The sequence below is a fragment of the Ailuropoda melanoleuca genome, chromosome 7, assembly GCF_002007445.2.
Source record: "Ailuropoda melanoleuca isolate Jingjing chromosome 7, ASM200744v2, whole genome shotgun sequence".
In the NCBI taxonomy this organism is placed as follows: Eukaryota; Metazoa; Chordata; class Mammalia; order Carnivora; family Ursidae; genus Ailuropoda; species Ailuropoda melanoleuca.
Window position 1 is genome coordinate 138700986 of NC_048224.1, and position 18146 is coordinate 138719131.

An 18146-nucleotide genomic window follows, 5' to 3' on the forward strand; every position below is an offset into this window, starting at 1 on the left:
ACATCACACACACACACACACCCCACACATACACACCTCACATCACACACGCACACCCCACATCCCATCACACACACATATACACCACATCACACACAGACATGCACACACAGGGCTGGGATCTCCGTGATGGAAACTGGCTGTGGCTTGTGGAGGGAGCCTGCCTCTCGGTGACGTATTCGTCACCTCCTGAGACGGGATGCCTGAGCCATGGCACATGGTCGAGGAAGTGTCAAGATGAGAAGTTACCAGACGTACAAGTCCCAGCTCCAAAAGCAAACAGCACTGTTAAATTTTAAGCAGGTTGTGAAGAACTCATTTCTATAACTACGTCCAGTACATATCCTAAATCTAGGACAGAAAGTCTGTTAGATCGATTTAAAATCATTTCAACCATTGATTTATATCCAGGGATTTGGCAAGTGTCTTTAAAATCAAAATTAAAAAAAAGCCTATGAAACTCCAGATGGAGAATGTGAGTTTAAGCTTTACCCTGTAGTCCTTAGACCAAGGCGTCCCCCTGCCCTTTCCAGACAACTGGCAAATGAATTACCGTGTGAACCAGGGACACCTGCCAAGCCCCCTATTCGCATCCCAGTCGTACGGAATACAAAGTAGAAATGTGACTGCCCATCTAGACGTCTCCCTTTGGCGTTCAGAATAATCCATAAAACCAATGGCTTCACGTGGGGCTGGATTTATAAAGACCAAATATTCAAAATGGTAGGATTTAAAAATGAGCCCCACTATATGTAAACATTGAAGCCATGAAAAAAAATGGCAAATACCTAGAAACATGTTGTGAGGGCATGAAAGGATTCTAAATGTGTTTATTTCTCTACTACGGAACTCAGACTGTCTCACAAAATGAAAACCAAGAAGAGATCCAAAAGGCTTCAAGGTGTTGGTTTGAGATTTTCAGATTTTTTTGAATTCTTCGAGGTAGTGGTGATGCGTCAGATACCAGAGCAGGTGAAGGCTATCGTGGGGACACAGGAAACGTGGGACTCAAACGCTCCCTCTTGTAGAAAGCTGTTCGCGCAGGAGAGGAGTTTATCATCTCTACAAAAAGAATGCTGGGTAGTCGCTGCGGTCCTAGGTAAACCCTGGCCAGGTAGTTCTGAGTCACGGTTCAGTTGTGCGGCCGTCCAAGGCTGCACATCCAGGAAGGCTCGTGGGCGTTGCGGAGGTGACCAGCCAACACCACGTCCATCTGCACACGAGCCGGGAACAGGGAAGACCTGGCTGATGCGCTGGCGTGAAAGACAGACAGAAGGCTTAGCAGAGGGTGTCCCCAGGTGACCATCCTGTTTAGTCATTGAGACTTAACTCAGAAGAGAGTGAAACAAATGTGGCGAAATGTGCTTTTGTGTCAAGTTGGAACGGTCTGTTATCTGGGGAGTGTCGCTTGCGGGGTAAGGTTTGGCTCGGCGCGCGCCAGAAGCTAACCACGTCCAGGGCCCCTTGAGTATCAGTGCCCGCCAGCTGGTTCATCTGCTGGGCTGGCCCAGGGTGACGAGGGGGGAGGGAGACAGAGATTCCCCTGCGCTGCTGCCTAAGTCACCTGTCATGCAGATGGCGGAGGCGGGGCTGATCAGGAAGGGGAGAGAAGAAGGTCAATCTCATTGTCACTTCCTATTCAAACTATTTTGTGCTGTCAACAGTCTAAGTGCAAAGTCCAAGTCCATCCTTTACCTAAAATACTGAGATCAAGGGCAAGCAAGCAAGGCCTTGGAACCGTTGGGATTGTCCCAGCAGAGAACTCCTTCCCTTAGCCCCTCGCTTCATTAATCAGTCTGCCAAATAAAGACAGGAAAGCCTCTTCCCTCCATCCCCTCCTCCTTCTGCAAACCACTGGGTCTCACGGAGAGAAGGGAAGGGATGCCCTCTGTTGGCACCACCAGGATGTCAAGAACTCTGTGGTGGGGGTGAGGGTCAGTGAACCCATCAGGTGTGTTTGCAAGGTCCTCCTCCCCCTCGGATCCGGTGTGATCTCCCTTTAGCTCACCCGGATCCATGTTGTATGATGGGGCCCAGCACGGAACCTAACTCCGTCCTGCTCACCTTGAACACCCCTCCTCGGGGCGGCCTCCCCCATAGTTCCAGGAGAATGAAGGGCCACTTCCTACACAGGGAGTTTCTCCTTCACACTGAAATACTTCACACAGAGTGTCCCTATGGGCTCACTGCACACGGGATCCCTGGATTAGGGGAATGTCCTCCCTGACTTTCGAGGCCCAGGCCCTAGCTTGGCTTCTGGCATTGAGTAGACACCTTTAAAAGGAGTATTGACCACGAAGGTACAACATCTCTGGTGACCCCAGTATAAATTCTGGACTCTGGGTGATGACGACGTCAGTGTGGGCTCATGGACTGTGACAAATGTGCCGCTCTGTTGGGAGCAGGGACGGCTGCATGTGTAGGGGGGTAGGTAGGGTAGGTGCACGGGGACTCCCTGTACCCTTTGCTGAGGGCCTAAAGCTGCTCTAAAAAGTGAGGTCTACTTGTTTTGAATGGAGAGCTAGTTGCTGGGGTTGGACGAGCTCTCACAGATGATGTGCTACGTGTCGTAGCGGACAGCGTTGGCGATAACACGTTCTTTGTGCTTCCTTGTGCAGGGGGTGAAGAAGTTCGATGTGCCCTGCGGAGGGAGAGACTGCAGCGGGGGCTGCCAGTGTTACCCCGAGAAGGGAGGACGGGTAAGTCGCAGCGTCGCGGAAATAACTCCTTCTAGTCCAGACAAAAGAGCCTTCAATCACCTGATTGAGTCAGTCCCATACTTTCCTGAGAAATTTAATACGGACGGGTTCGTCTGAATCAGAACAGACAATGACATAATGCAAAATTTGGTCAATGTATACCGCGTTCCCAATAGAGAACGTTAACTTTCTTACACATCTTTTGTTCACTGTTACGAATAGATATGTATATATAATGCAACTGCTATTTATACTATGATTTTATACATAAACAGAGATTCTGTAAAAATATGACCTAAGGAACACATAGTTGTGTCTCCCCCCCCCCGCCCCGTGTAGATGTTCCAGCCAGAGGGCACGAGCCTCCTGCCATGGAGAGTCACTCTCACTTTCAAAATCGGTCTGCTCATCCCCCGAATGTCCTTTATGTGGCAAATTTCATCAGCCAAGTCAGAGATAGTGGTCACTCCCCATTATCCCCAGGACCCTGGCAGGACCTGAATTGTGGTCTGATACCGGGGTTAATGTGTTCAAAGGGACTGGCTTTCCCAGAGCCATTAAAGCTGATGTTTGGGTCTCAGCATTACTGATTTTTAAAAGATATTGTTTATAGTTCTCTGTTTAAGCCCATTTTCATGTGGGGAGCAGTATTTCATTTTATGACCCAGAGTCTTTTGAGTCTTCGTGCCTCGGGATCATGCTTCCCTGGGGTCTCCTGCCGGCCTGGGGCCGGGCTGGGAGGGGGGGTTGGGAGGTGTTGCCTGCGTCTCCTGTCACTGTTGAATCAGAAACTGCAGCACCCCGTGGGTGTTCCAAATGCAGCTCAGCACTCCGAAGCCCGCGGTCAGTGTTTGCGGTCCCCACCCCCATCCCCAGGAGGAGGACTCCTCTTGGTGGAGCTTGGCCTCTGTGGCTGGGCGTGACGCCACACACCGTCTCCGACCTGAGTCCCCTCCAGAAGCCAAATAAAGTAAAATCTGTGGTAAGGAGCCCCTTTGCTGATGTGGTGGTCTTCCTCACTGATGGGTGACTGACCAACCATCCTTTCCATGCCGAAGATCACCCCTGAGGAGGCTTCGGTCCCCACGTGCTGGGTCCTCCCGGGCTGCCATCCTCGGGACAGCCCTTGCCATAGATGTTCTCGAGATTCCTCTGCTTGGAATGGGGACGTTCTGCTCTAAGAATTGCTAATTGAAGGTTTGCATCAGCATTTCGCAAGGACTGAGTATTTTTTAAATATATGGAAGCCATTTGGTGAGATTTAAAATCCCCCTGGGTCCCTTGCTATAGATTTTCCCAGGAAGCTTCTGGAGCAGGGATGACAATGGCTCACTGCAGAGCTCGCTGCTCCCCCCCTCCCCCACAGTGGGCAGCCGGCCTTATATGGGCATGAGGAAGAGAAACTGGTGGTTTACAGATACTGCGGAACTCGCCTGGGGGGAGGGAATTCAGCTCCAGAGAGACTCCGCATTCTTCTCCGTGTGATCAGCCAAACGGAACCCAAAGAGAGCACAAGCTTACTGGGTCTATTCTTTTTCACTTTTTTATGACTGTTTAATGCAGAACTGATCTATTAACATTTCTCATAATGGTTTTATGTGAATTTTGTTCTTCAGTAAAGATGGTTCATTCTGATTACTTTTTTTCATTCAAGGATAGTTAACATATGGTGTTAGGTTAGTTTGGGTCTACAATATAATGATTCAACGATTGTGTACATTCCTCTGTGCTGCTCAAGAGAGTGTGCCTTCAGTCCCCTTTATCTGTCTCATCCCTCCCCCCACCCACTTCTCCGGCAACCACTAGTGTGTTCTCTGTATTTAAGAGTCTGGCTTTTTGTTTATCTCTTTTCTTCTTTGTTTGTTGGTTTGTTTCTTAATTTCCACGTATGAGTGAGATCATATGGTATTTGTTTTTCTCTAGCTGACTTATTTCACTTAGCATTATAATTTATTTTAATATATGATGCCATCTACATAGTTACATACTTATAATGCCAGGGGTCTTCTCAGAGCAATTATTAGGAGGGAGATTTCTAAGGGTCCCTGGGTCTTCCTAATTCGGTAAGTTTGCATCGAGCTCTTTATTTCCCCTCGGCCCTCATTAACACAACAGCCTAAGACCTTTTCTCTACCTTACCAAGTTAAGTAGGTAATGGACACCCACACTGGCCAGCGCCCCACGCTGCCCCAGACCTTGCAGATACAAGTCAGGTGTCTTAGCAGTCAGCCCTAGGGCTGCCCCGGGGACCTGGATGTACCATTAGGCATCAGTCACCAAGATGCTAGAAATGCTGGTGGTGAGTGGTAGGGAAAGGCGTCTGCAGGAGAGAGAAATGACACTATGTATCACTTGCTCAGCCCTTTGCATTACCTGGGATGTCTGCTGTTAGGACGCTTGGGTCTGCTTCCTCCAAATGCTTAAGATACAGTATCCATTTCAGTTCCTCAGGCCGAGTATATGTACATTAAACATTTGTTAATTAACAGATTTACCCAGATGTGTTCCTGTAGACAGCAGAGCTATTTCCGTCCTCCTCTTGGATTGATAATATTTTTTAAAAGTAATGTAATGCATAAAAATAGCAGCTGGACAGATTCTGCCGTTAGAGAGCTGAGTGCATAGTTCGTTCTTTCCCACAGCTTCCCCAGGGCCCTTGCCATAGATTTTCCCCACGGAGCTTCTGGAGCGGGGATGACAATGCCTCACTGCAGAGCTCTCCCCTCCCCGAGCAGTGGGCAGCCTGGCCTTATATGGACACGGGGTAGAGTTCACTCGCTCCTCACCATGGTGACAGCCGACATCAGAAACTGTGTGTTACTGGATAACTTTTGGACTCAAAGCAGAAATCACGAATGTGCTATGGATTCTGATTCCAAATGAATTCTCATGTTACCAAATGAATAAGCTCAGTGTGAAACGTCTTCTCCGGCCCTAAGTGGTGGGTGGTGGGATGTTGCAGGGGGAGGGCTGTTTCTCATAGAGCCATCCCACCTGTGGGTCAATGGTTTTAGCAGCCAGGGCATATAGGGCAGAGGCTATGTCCCAGCTGGGTGTGCACTCCTCACTCCCTGGCCAGTGCTGGAAGGTGCAGAGGGATGATCTAGACCCCGTCCCCTAGTTCACACGGGAGGGAAGGAAGACACCAACATGGGGGCTAAATGACCTGCTCCAATTCGGTCCAGAACAAAACGCAATTTTCAGACATTTTGCACGAGTTCTTTCCCCAGTGTAGTAATATTCTGTGCTTGCATTCCTCCTCCCATATGAAGGGGACTCTCTGGGGGTGGAGGAAAAGGACACGGGCCAGATGAAAGGAGGTCTGGCCCTCTTTCCTCAAGTTATGACTCCCTGGTCAGTTCTCCAACCTTCTTTTCAGTTGTTCCGGGAATGCAACATAACTTTAAGAAATGACCTAGGGGCACCTGGGTGGCTCAGTCGTTAAGCATCTGCCTTCAGCTCAGGGCGTGATCCCAGGGTCCTGGGATCAAGCCCCACGTCAGGCTCCTCCACTGGGAGCCTGCGTCTTCCTCTCCCACTCCCCCTGCTTGTGTTCCCTCTCTTGCTGGCTGTCTCTCTGTCAAATAAATAAATGAAATCTTAAAAAGACGAAAGAAAGAAAGAAAGAAAAAAGAAAGAAAGAGAAAGAAAGAAAGAGAAAAAAGAAAGAAGGAAAGAAAGAAAAAGAAAGAAAGAAAGAAAGAAAGAAAGAAAGAAAGAAAGAAAGAAAGAAAGAAAAACTAATATGGCACCTGAGTGGCTTAGTCGGTTGGGCGTCTGACTCTTGATTTCAGCTCAGGTCATGATCTCAGGGACGTGAGATCGAGCCCTGCGTCGGGCTCTGCAGTCAGTGGGAATTCTCCTTGGGATTCTCTCTGTCCCTCCCCCCATGTGTGTGCACATGCTCTCTCTCTCTCTCTCTAAAATAAATAAAATGTAAAAAAAAAATGCATTAGTACTTGATTGCCACGTGAGGCTCAGCACTGAAAGTAAACTATTGTGTTTATGTTGCAGTAATGAAAACGCGTTAGTCCTAATTCGCCAATATTCCACGTGTTGTAGACACAAAGGAAGTCGGCTGACTGACTTCTCAGACTTTCTTCACCACTATTGGTCCTAGGATCACCAGCACCAGACCAAGTGGTGTGGCCCTCTGACTTGTCTCTATTCGTTTTACTCTTTCTTTCTTTATTTTATATTTTCCCTTCTTCCGTGGAGGTGGAGGGCCGCTGGCTGGAAAGCGTCTGTTACAGCCCTTCTGTGGGAGCAGAGTGATGCTCCGGGTGGCGTGAAGATTAATAGCACAGAAAGCCGTAAGGAGCACAGGCGAGGCGTCTGGTTGAACAAATAGAGACAGCTTTGTCCTTGCTCGTTAACTTACCTAAAAGGGGTCCTGAAATTCTCAGGTTTTTCCAACTGAGGTCAGTTTTAATTGTTATTTCTGTTCCTTAGGCAGGTTCACGTTCCCCCAACCCTTTGGCTTTTGACTGTAAACTCGGGACAGATAGGTTATTCCAACTTTTTAATGGCAACAACCTTCACAGGGCACCTGTTTCCCTGAGCAGCCAGATATTTTAGAAATTGATAAATACCAGACACTGTTTAAGTCCAGATTGTTGGGAATTGTTGAGATGGTCGGGCTACAGGGGGAGAAGGAGAACCCACAGCTTCAGCTGGTTCCCGGAACTCTGTGCTCAGCCCACGCGTGAGGGCACGGGCATGTCCCCAGCACTCAGCACTCAGCCAGCCATGCTCGCCCCCGTGGGCCTGACAGCGCGAGCCACAGAACCAGAGAGGAGTCTCACGTGCGGGGTGGCCACAGCCCACCACGGGCTGTATGTAGCTGTTGTGTTCTTTCCTACAGCTGAGAGTTTCCCACAGTCTGTGGGTCCCTGGACTTGAGTCAAAGTATGAGTAAATAATTCTTAACCTCACAGGATTCCTTAAATTCAACAACGTAAATCAAAGCAAAAGAAAGTAGGGGCGCCTGGGTGGCACAACGGTTAAGCGTCTGCCTTCGGCTCAGGGCGTGATCCCGGCGTTATGGGATCGAGCCCCACATCAGGCTCTTCAGCTATGAGCCTGCTTCTTCCTCTCCCACTCCCCCTGCTTGTGTTCCCTCTCTCGCTGGCTGTCTCTATCTCTGTCGAATAAGTAAATAAAATCTTTAAAAAAAAAAAAAAAAAGCAAAAGAAAGCAGAGAGACGCTGAGTGAAAGGGGAAGCAGGAAGAGTGGACAGAGGACTGGCGGAGGTGGGTGGAGACAGGTGAATGGACAGCAGAAAGACTCACTGTGTTTGGCGCTTGCTGTCAGCTCAGAAGGGCAGCCCCCAAGACGTGAAAGCAAGAAGCTGAGGCCTAGGCTCGGGGAGAGGGGGAGGGGGGCCCAGAGCCCCCAGGAACGCATGTGGTCAGCAGGGTCTTCTCTCTGCAGTGAGCTGCAGTCTTGCTCCTGAGAGAACCTTCTGTCCTGTGTTGCCATCTCAAACCACAGCCTCACATGCGAATAGCCAGGATTTCAACGTAAAACGGAAACGGCTCACTATGGATCCGAAAACCAGGTAGAGCACCGCAGCGCCATGGGGAGAGCCTCCGTTCGTGGTCCACGCCCGCCGCAGGTCTCCGTGGCAACGCGGCATCCGCAGACACTGGCGCGGGCGGGTAAGAGCGAGGGCGCGGCTGCTCCACGCAGGCAGACGCTTCTTCATGGTGCACTCCGCACACTTCACGGAAGCCACCTGCGCGATTTCCCGCGCTGTCACAGCCCAGAGAGGACGACGACTTACTCAGAGAGAGCGGAGACATCACCTGGGTGCTGGGCTTGGAGAGCCCCGTCCACACGTAGCTCTCACCCGCTTTCAGAGTCGTGTGGTTCTTTTACTGTGGTTTTGGGAAGGCGCTGGTTCTGCCTCATCCGGGGCCGCGGTGGCTGAGCAACTCACCTGCTGGGTTAGTCTCGGCAGTGGGAGTGGTGTTCCAAGAGGTGTAGACAGAGTCCACCTAACTTGATCACTTGTAGTGAGGTGCTCTTAAAGATTCCTGTGTATTTATTTTTGAGAGAGAGAGGAGGAACAGAGGGAGAGGGACAAGCAGGCTCCGCACTGAGCACAGAGCCTGATCACAGCCTCAATCCCAGGACCCTGAGATCATGACCCGAGCCGAAACCAAGAGTAGGGCACTCAACCAATGGAGCCACCCAGGCGCCCCAGTGATGTGCTTTTAAAGTGACGTTTCTTATATATTTGCCGTCATAAGAAAACCCCAGCTTCCTTTTAGCCGTGGAAGCTGACACGCCTTCAACATTCAAATAAGCATCGTGTACCATCTACAGACAAGGTACTTGTCTAAGAAGGGGGTGCACGAGTGAACGGGGGTGCCCTGAACAGCAGGGGCAAAGGGAGAACTGGTGGCAGGCAAGGTCCAAGAGCAAAGGTCAGGGACAGTGAGGAGGTTGTGTCCGAGTCTTGGGGAGGTGAGAAACAGTTTGGGAGACGTCCTTAGAGAAGGCATGTGACTTACAAGTCAAGTCACAGAGCTCTTCCTGTGGGGAGGTTGGCGAGGTTCGTGTTTTGCTAATCCTTCCACTGGGGTCTAGTTCTAGTCAAAGAAAACGCCATGAAACTCACACACAGCCATAGCTGGTGACTGGAATTGGAAAACAAATGTGTTCATTCGACACACGCTGATTATTCTACCACGTGTCCGCTCCCGTCTCGGCACCAGAGGACAGACGTACACAAAGTAGTCAATATCCCTGATTTTTCGGAGCTTCCTAGCCCCGTGCTCTCCAAAGAATCTACTGCAAAGACGGAAATATTCTGTATCTACGCTGCCCATCACGGCTACTTGAGTATTTGAAATGTGGTTAGTGAAATTCTTGATTTTAGTTCATTTTAGTTAATGAAAATTCAAATTCAATAGCTGCCGTGGCTGCCATAGTGCAGATCCCAGTTCTAGCGAGTGTGGACGTGGAGAGCAGGGGAGACAAGGAACTCATTGTGCATCTCTAAGAATGTTCTAGATATCAAGTCCTAGACAAAGCACAAGATAAAGTCAGGGTTTTGTGAAAGCAAGACTTGTTTTTTGCAACCTGCGGGGCTTATCTCTTTACAGAAAGGATGTTATCTCAAAAACATAGAGACCCACGAGCAGGGCACTTTGAAAGCGGTGTCTGGGGGCGCCTGGGTGGCACAGCGGTTAAGCATCTGCCTTCGGCTCAGGGCGTGATCCCGGCGTTATGGGATCGAGCCCCACATCAGGCTCCTCTGCTATGAGCCTGCTTCTTCCTCTCCCACTCCCCCGCTTGCGTTCCCTCTCTCGCTGGCTGTCTCTATCTCTGTCAAATAAATAAAGAAAATCTTTAAAAAAAAAAAAAAAAGCGGTGCCTGTGCCCATCATGACTCATTACAGCCTCCACCTTGCCTGCCGCCGCTTGTGGGAAATTTGCATTTCCAATGTGAGCTCAGATCAGGGCCTCCCCTTTTGGAAACTCCCTGCCCAGTTCCTTTGGTGCAGGAGACCTTGGGTCCTCCAGCCCTCAGCGTTGGAACAGCAGGCTATTCTCGCTCTCTTTCTAGCAAGATCAAGTAAGCATTTTCATAAAGCAAGGCCTTCAGGACGCTGTTGTAGAGATGCGTTAATGGTGCAGCTGGAGAAGAGAGAAGCAATGGCAGGAGCTCTGGCCCACTCTCCGCTCTCGCCAGCCCAGTATGGTAATTATTTCATTTCATTCATCAGAAGGACCATTATGACACAAGTCAAGATTTGATAGAAAACGGGCCAGCTTGGAGCTCATCCAAATGGAAGAATACATGATTAAAATCCTAAAAAGACAAAATTATAATACCACGTCACTGAGTGGACTCAAAGAACATCATTCTGGACAGAATCTGATGGCTGAAAATCAATGCTTAGAGAGAAAATGTGTCTTCATTACCGTTGAAATCACCATATTCTTTACCCCCAGGACAGACTACCCTGGGTTGTTTCCTGCCAGGAAAACACATAGTTAAGTAAGAGAAGCCATGGGAGCCACTGGTGAAGATTAACCACAGTGGTTGTGGCCTCGCCTTCATCAGCCTCCAGAGAATGGCCTGAGACACGGCTGCTGATGGCAAGCAGATATTTGACAAATAATGGCGTTAGCAGAGATCACATTTCCAACAGGAACAGTCCATGTTCACTGACGAGTAATAAAGCATTGACACGTTGGCTGTCTTAGTATCTGAGTGCAGAGGAAGAATTTTCAACGTTCTCCTATTTGATTTCTCCATTTTCCCTCTTTTTGTGAACGCTACGTACAAACACACCCAAATGCTTGTTCTGGTAGCCCGCACCACATTCCTTCATAATGAAGAAATCCTGCTGTGCTCGTGATCCCAGGTGTGGCTCACAGAACATGGTTGAGTTGGTGCCCCAGACACCACTGATCTTTCTCTAAGAGAACCACGTATCCAAACGTTCTCCTCGGAATTTACACCTAAACAGAAGTGTTGAGTAGACATGGTCAGAGCTCAAGCAGAAGAGGGAGCGGCGTTGAGGGAAAACCTTTTTTTTTTTTTTTTTTTGTACTTAGGCAGGTCTCTGTTCTCCCAAGCCCTTGACCATAGACTGTGATCAGAGTGTGTGTGTGTGTGTGTGTGTGTGTGTGTGTGTGTGTGCAGAACACCAAGCTTTTGGTGAAAGTATGGTTTTTGCAGAAGCACAAAATTGGCCCTGAGAGGCCAGCCAGCTGGTCAGAGCTGGTGGGGGAGCCCCTGGGAGCTCCCCATGGATTCTGGGGGCAGCTGGAGCCAGCAGAACCACGGGACACAGGCTGTCCACGCCAGCCTCTGGCCCTGGGGGTGGCGACCAAAGGATTAAGTGGGCTCTGGTCCAGAGTTGACAGTTGTAGGGAAATGGCCTTTCATGGCTTTAAGGAAAATAGAACGTCAGTTCATAGGCAGGATAATGGTGATAGCAATGATGTCGTGTCTCAATTGAAAATCTCACACAGACTCCAAAAGACTGCTGGTAGACAGGGGAAAGAGAACTGAACATACCTACTGTTCTCCAAACCAAACCGAAGCTCTGCCTCTAGAAGTCCTTCATTTTTCTTACCTTCTGATGGAATGTTCTGACAAGTATAGCATTAAAGCATTTCCCCTTTCTATTACAGAAAGAGCACCAGTCTTCAAAGACTTTTGTTTTGTTTTATTCACTTCCAATTCATTCTTAGTAAACAATTGCAGGATTTCTAAAAAGACCAGAGCAAGGTTGTTACCAAACTTGATTTGCTTTCTGAAAGTAATTCTGAAAATAGCAATGTTTGCTCTGAGTTTGTCTTCTCTCACGCGTAGGAAGAGTGTCCCACACGGTTTGGTCTTCCTGTGGAGCGAGCGTGAGCGCCGCACCTGCCCGCACAGTTCATCTCAAAGTGCTTCCCAGGCGGGTGGTCTTAGAAGGGGCTGGACGCCGCGTCCACGTACTCTTGCCATAGGCTGCTTCTGTAACAAAGAGAAAACGAGTACAGCGTGTGGCAGTGTTGAAGTTACTTTTTGTTTTCTTCAAAGATAGTAAAATAGTAACCAGAGAAAAATGGCAGAAATGACCAGACCAAGTGCGCACATTTTCCGTGCTGCAGGGCCTTTTGACCTCGCCACCTAAATGAGCACATCCCGGGGGTACTCTGGGAAGAAGGAATGAGGGTCCTCTCGTCTCTGCTTTATGTTCTTGCTCCACAAGTCGGAGGGCGTCTCCCTTGTCCGTCATAGTCACAGAGAGATGCCATGTGCATCACTGGTGGCTGGATGGGCATAAAATAAATTTATTTCTAACCGCTTTAGGCATTTCAGAATTTTCTGAAGAAGCTTCCCGACCTGGGATCCTGAGCAGCCTGTGATTCTGAGCCCTCTGGCATCCCACCCAAACTAGCCCATTGTGGTGTAGACAACTGAATCATTCAAGTCGTCCCATGTCTGACTCATGGGAAGCACAAAGCAGGCCTTCAAAAAGGCATATGTCCCCACTGATGGGAAAGGTCAAAATATCCCTGTCCCTTCCCTCTCTGTGTCCAGCCTAAAAGTTTGAATTCTAGAAGAATGGAAGCGGGCAGCGCCATCCCCGTAACCCACTACAGACCCTGTGTTGAAGACCCTTTCCGCCTGAGCCACCATGAGGACCTTAAAAATCCCACCATAGAGACAGAAGGTTTTGTGTCCAAAACACTGCTGGGATGGATAATTCCTCAAGGATTGGAACCAGAAAGGGGGGACGGGGAAGGCAAAACAAAGTGGAAATGAATTGGAAGTCATTAATGCTGGGTAAATAATATCTTTGGCCTCATAGTCCTTGGCCGCCTTGTCAGCATTGGTGTTTTTTCTTAAACCGTTGTCTTTGTGAGGCACTGTAATTATTCTTCAAACTTAAAATCTGTTTTAAATAAAGAAACAGAAGGACGAATGAATTCTATGTGAGCTTGGGCTCTGTAATAAAAATTAAAGTGCTGGCATGTTTTAGCTCTGCATGGTAGTAATTAATTTAAAAAAAAAAAAAACACTTCAAATGCCGATAATGGCGTTTTTAAAGCCTTGTGAGGATAATGGTCATATTTCAAAAGAACCCAAACGTCCGGATCAGTTTGAGGCGTTGCACCCGTATTTAGCATCTGTCAACAAAGCTACATTTCTCAGATTTGGTAGAAGATGTGTTGCCAGGGCCTCTGAGGATACACAAGTCTGCAACGAGATGGGACAAAATTCACAGAATTCCGTAATTCTCTAGGAAGCAGTTCACTTCTGTTTATGTGGCTTTTAACATCCTGCTCTCCAGCCTGGCCCAGAGAAGGGGCAGATCTCATGCCCCAGCAGCCAGGGGCACCAGCCACGTCCCTCCCCACAGCAGCAGGAAAGAGGGCTGAGCTGGAGGAGGCAGGCTTCCTGCACTTGGAGGCCTTGGGGTGAATTCCTCCTCCTTCAACACCTGATATTTTACAAATATTTGTATTTCTTTCCAGAGAATGAGAGAATTATGGGTCTAGTACATTGACAAGCCTTCTCCCCACTGTCCCACCCAGGAAGAAGGGAAGGAGACAGGAGACTGACGAGAGTTCTTTCTGGACTTGGAGGGCTTTCCTGGAAAAATAAACAAAACTCAGAATAGATTTATATATATCCAGAGTAAAATTCATCTTCAAAACTCCATGAATGAAAAGTACAGTCTATTATTACATGAGAAAATAATCTGACTCCGAACTCAACGTTGAACCAAAAAAGTTCAGCTCTCCTTCAACATCGGAATTTTCCTTTAAGACTTGCAGCTAACGTTGAGACCCACTTAAAATGTCAAGATATTAGGATTCATTTCATAGGCTTCCCTTAAAAGAAACCCAGTGGCAGACATGCCATTGACAAGAAGTTAAATAAGCCTAGTTGAGCCCCAAAGATATTCCTTTCTGTTCCCTTATCAGCTTCACATTTTTCTTAGAATTGATTTCTCCTGTAGCTGGTGTTTTTATGAGCTTGTTTTGCCTTGAAAGAGTGTCATTTGCAAGCGAGAGAGGCCAGGGCAGTGACATCGTCCTGCTTCTCAAGTGTTTTATAGCAGGAAAACTCTAGAACGTCCTGGAAATGCAGTAGCCTCCACAATTCACAGAAGCAAGTTCTGGTAGTGCCATAACTGTATGAAATGTAAACGGTCATTTTTTTTTAAATGCCCAGTCAGACTAGAGGCAAGGAGAAAGGTTGAACTGAGTAATAGCATGAAGATGTTTAATTTGGAACCCAGGAAGGCTAAGGTAACACAGGTAGCTAGCATATAGCTGTATGGATAGCTTTGCGTGAGTGTCAGCCATCATCAGACCACTAAAGTTTGTACCCTCAAAGAGAGCACTGTTGGACACTCCTGACAGGTGGTTCCTCGACCAGAACCACCATCACAGTGCATGGGAGGTGGCCCCGCACCGCGGCATGTGCCGTGGCTGCTCTCGCCAGAGCTCTCGAGGAAACTGCCCCCTAGGAAAAGCTTAGCTTTGACGTGAGCCTGCTTCCTCTGCAGGAAGGAGCCCTCTCCCATCCCACCTGCCAGTACACATGAGCATGGGTGCCCCAGATGTTGGTGCCCACATACCACTCCGGCCCGGGCCCCTCTGCCCCAGTGAGCTTTCCCTTTGCTCATTCCTCTGTCAACCCTCAATCAAAGCTCCTTCTCCTCCACATGTACTGATCTCAGCAGGATTTAGGAAAGCACACAATCTCCTAACCTTTTTCATATTAAACCATCACATGCTGCTTTCACTGGACCCCTGACTTCCTGACCCATCGCTCATATGAGGACTGTCACCTCATCCTCATCACCTTCTTCTGAGTTTCTCCTTTTTCTCCTTCGGTCCTGGCCATCAGATGTAAACCTAGCTTTCAAGCAGCTGCCTAACCAGTGTGGAGGGCACAGAACTATTTCCTCCCTGGATCTGGATGCTACACTTCTGAACCCCGTCATAAAATCCTGCCACCCCTTTTTCACCAAACATGCTCCTGCATTGGCTCACATGGGATGTACTTCCACCCAAAAATCCAGGGCCTTTTTTCAATAAGTTTTTGTTGTGCTCCTTTTTGTTTTTGTTTTTTGACTGTTGGTCTTCCGTGCATACAATTAATTTTTGAACCCCAATCCAGGATTTTGCTTTGACTGCTGTGAGGTTGCTGAAAGATGCACCCAGCGTTTCTGACTTGGAGATGGGGGACATGTGGGTGTTCTGCCCTGAGTCTTTCTCTCTTACTTGTCCAGTACTGAGCTAATTCAAACACAGACATTCCATGAAGATGGCTAGTAACCAAAAAGGAGATTTCTAAATGTTAATTGCCACTGATATTTTTAGGACTTTATTTTGAGGATAGCATTGATCAAAAGGGGTATGTGGCCATCTGCATACCCTTGCGTAGAATAATCAGACTAAGGAAGTAAGCAAAAAGAACTTTGAGGATGAAAACAAACTCCTTAATCCCCGAAGATTGAAAAGACTTCTCTAGTAGAAGGAAATAAAATTTAACAAAATGGGTGCCCTTCAAAAATGTCAGTTATCTTGGACGGAAAGATGAGTAATGGAAATCCCATGTTGATCAGAAGGCTGAATAGATTAGTCCCATGAAACTGGCATTGACGGAGGGCATGGGGCTCTGGACTGCCATCCCGTGTCCCTTCCCAGCAGTCACAGGAGCGGGCTGAGAAAGTTTCCCAGATAAGATCATTCCTCATAGAATTAAGGTATATAAGATACAATAAATAACCCCAGGATTTTGGGGTTATTTTAGGCTTATTATATATTTTCGCTTTATTAAATATTATATATATATACTTAATAAATATTTTAAAAATTAAATATATATCTTTAGGTTTATTACATATTTTAGGTTTATTAAATATTATATCTTTGATGTGCGCATGTTTCCAGGAGAATAGCAGTTCGCTCTCATAGAAAACCCTTTATCACGTGCTCAACATGGCATTTTAGTTATTTTTAGCATTTAATCTTATCTTAGAAATTAAAATGAAGCCTCATGTGTATTTTGAATGCCCTTAAACTTTATGAGAATGCACTATTGCCTTATTACATTTGTCCAGTTTTTATATCCAACCTAGTCCAGATGTTCCTAAACACTTTGCCCAGGAATTGATGATTATTTTTGAAAACAGCGAGTGTTCTAGACCTCCTTGTCCTTTGGCATGAATATCCCGCATTCTTTAGGAAACATGGGGAGGTGTCACTGTCCTAGGAGAGAACTCTGGGATCAAACTTTTCTCTTCTGGTCTGGTTTTGGCTGTTCCAGGAATTCGGTGTGTCATTCCCATTTCCCCCCATGTGCCCCAGTGATCTCTATATTCTGCTGGCTGTGCATCAACAGGAACTCCCAGAATAAACCGGCAGGGAGTTGGCTCACAGATAGGAAGGGAGGCAGGGGCTGCTGGCACTGCCAGGATCACACTCCCACCCTGAATAACCGGGGGAATCCCCTCACCTTCGCTTTGTTTTTAGATAAGAATGCAACATCCCACTCTGGGAGTTTCCAAGTATCCTTACTGTATTTCACAGAAATTTAGAACATAAAAGAAACACGTACAGTTGGATCTTTCAAGAAGTTATTGACAACGGTGCCATTGATTTCCCGGAGCCAGACACCCCGGGGCCCGCGGAGGACCGTGGAGGTGGTTCCTTTGAAAGCGGGGGCACAGGTCCTGACACAGGGTGGGGTCATGCACCAGCAGAAACACTTTCCCAAAACCTCTCAACAGACGTTTTTGTCCTAGAAAAAAAATAACATTTCTGTCTCTGAAGACTGGGTCAAATTGACCCATTTTACCTCCCTGCAGATTGTGAGCTATTTCAGAATCTGAGAGTCTCCTTCCAACAGGTCAGGGCGAGGAAGGGAGAAGTGCTGTTCTGTGTAGCTTGCTCCTGGGGAATTTGCCCAGTGTTATCAATTTTCAATCAAGATCATCAGTGTTACACTATTGTTTCAAATTCAGAGGCATCTTACTGTTTGGATATAACTGTGATTCGTTTTTAACATGAGCTATTTCTGGAAGGCAAGTAAGCTTTATTTCCCCATCTATAACAACCTTTTGTCCTATTGACAATAGAGAAACCTGGAAAGACAAAATTTCCTATTTAAACTACAGTTATTTCTGCAGTACTTTAAATCCCATCTTGTGGTCACTATAGCAAAACATATGCATATATATATATATACGTATAATTTTAAAACCTTCATATGAAATAATCATTAGTATCTTGTTCCATTTTTTAAACATAGCAGGTGTTTCCTATGCGTTCTTGGCAGGCTTTGTTGTTTGTCTTTTGTTTGTGCGTCTAAATTTCCCATTGTCTGGGGTGTGCACAATGCCTGTTATGGAAGATTATTGTTCTGGTTCACATGGTTTTATTTCCAAACTTTGGTGTGGGTTCTGTTGTATGTTGGCCACTATGGAACCATCTACCCCATTTTGAATAGCCATATGGTGTAGTGACTAAACACTTATTTTTGGACACGTAGTATTTCTCCAAGGTGGGATGTCCGCCTCCTGTTTTTCCAGTTAATAAAGAATCATAATGACCCAACTGTACGTTCTTCCTGCCGGTGCTCTTACTCGTTTGGAGGACCTGCTTTGCTTCAGTAGCTCACGTGGGCTGCAGGATGCCCAGATGGGTTCAGGAGTCCCCTCACATGTGCCACCCAGCGAACACCAGTATGTTGCAAAGGCATCTTGTAGGTGGGAAAATGTTCCACACGCGGTAGCCTTCTCGACCTTCCTTGATATTTAATCAGACTTTTGGTAGCTAGTACATTTTCGAGAACGTGTTTGATCTTACCTTCATGGAGTGTCCATTATAAAAGGTTCCAGGTAGTGAACTATTAGACTTCTTTGCTTTAGAGAGTAAGAATCAAAATGTCTCCTAGAACACTCCTTCCAATG

General features: G+C 47.3%; 1 protein-coding gene across 1 annotated transcript in view; it reads left to right on the forward strand.

Annotated features, from left to right (window-relative positions):
- The window catches only part of COL4A2 (collagen type IV alpha 2 chain), a 169918-nt gene that overhangs the window by 45506 nt on the left and 106266 nt on the right, over positions 1 to 18146 (forward strand). Inside the window, exon 4 of the mRNA XM_034665466.1 lies at positions 2619 to 2699. Coding sequence (XP_034521357.1) covers positions 2619 to 2699 — 81 coding nt within the window. The remainder of the gene's footprint in view (positions 1 to 2618; positions 2700 to 18146) is intronic.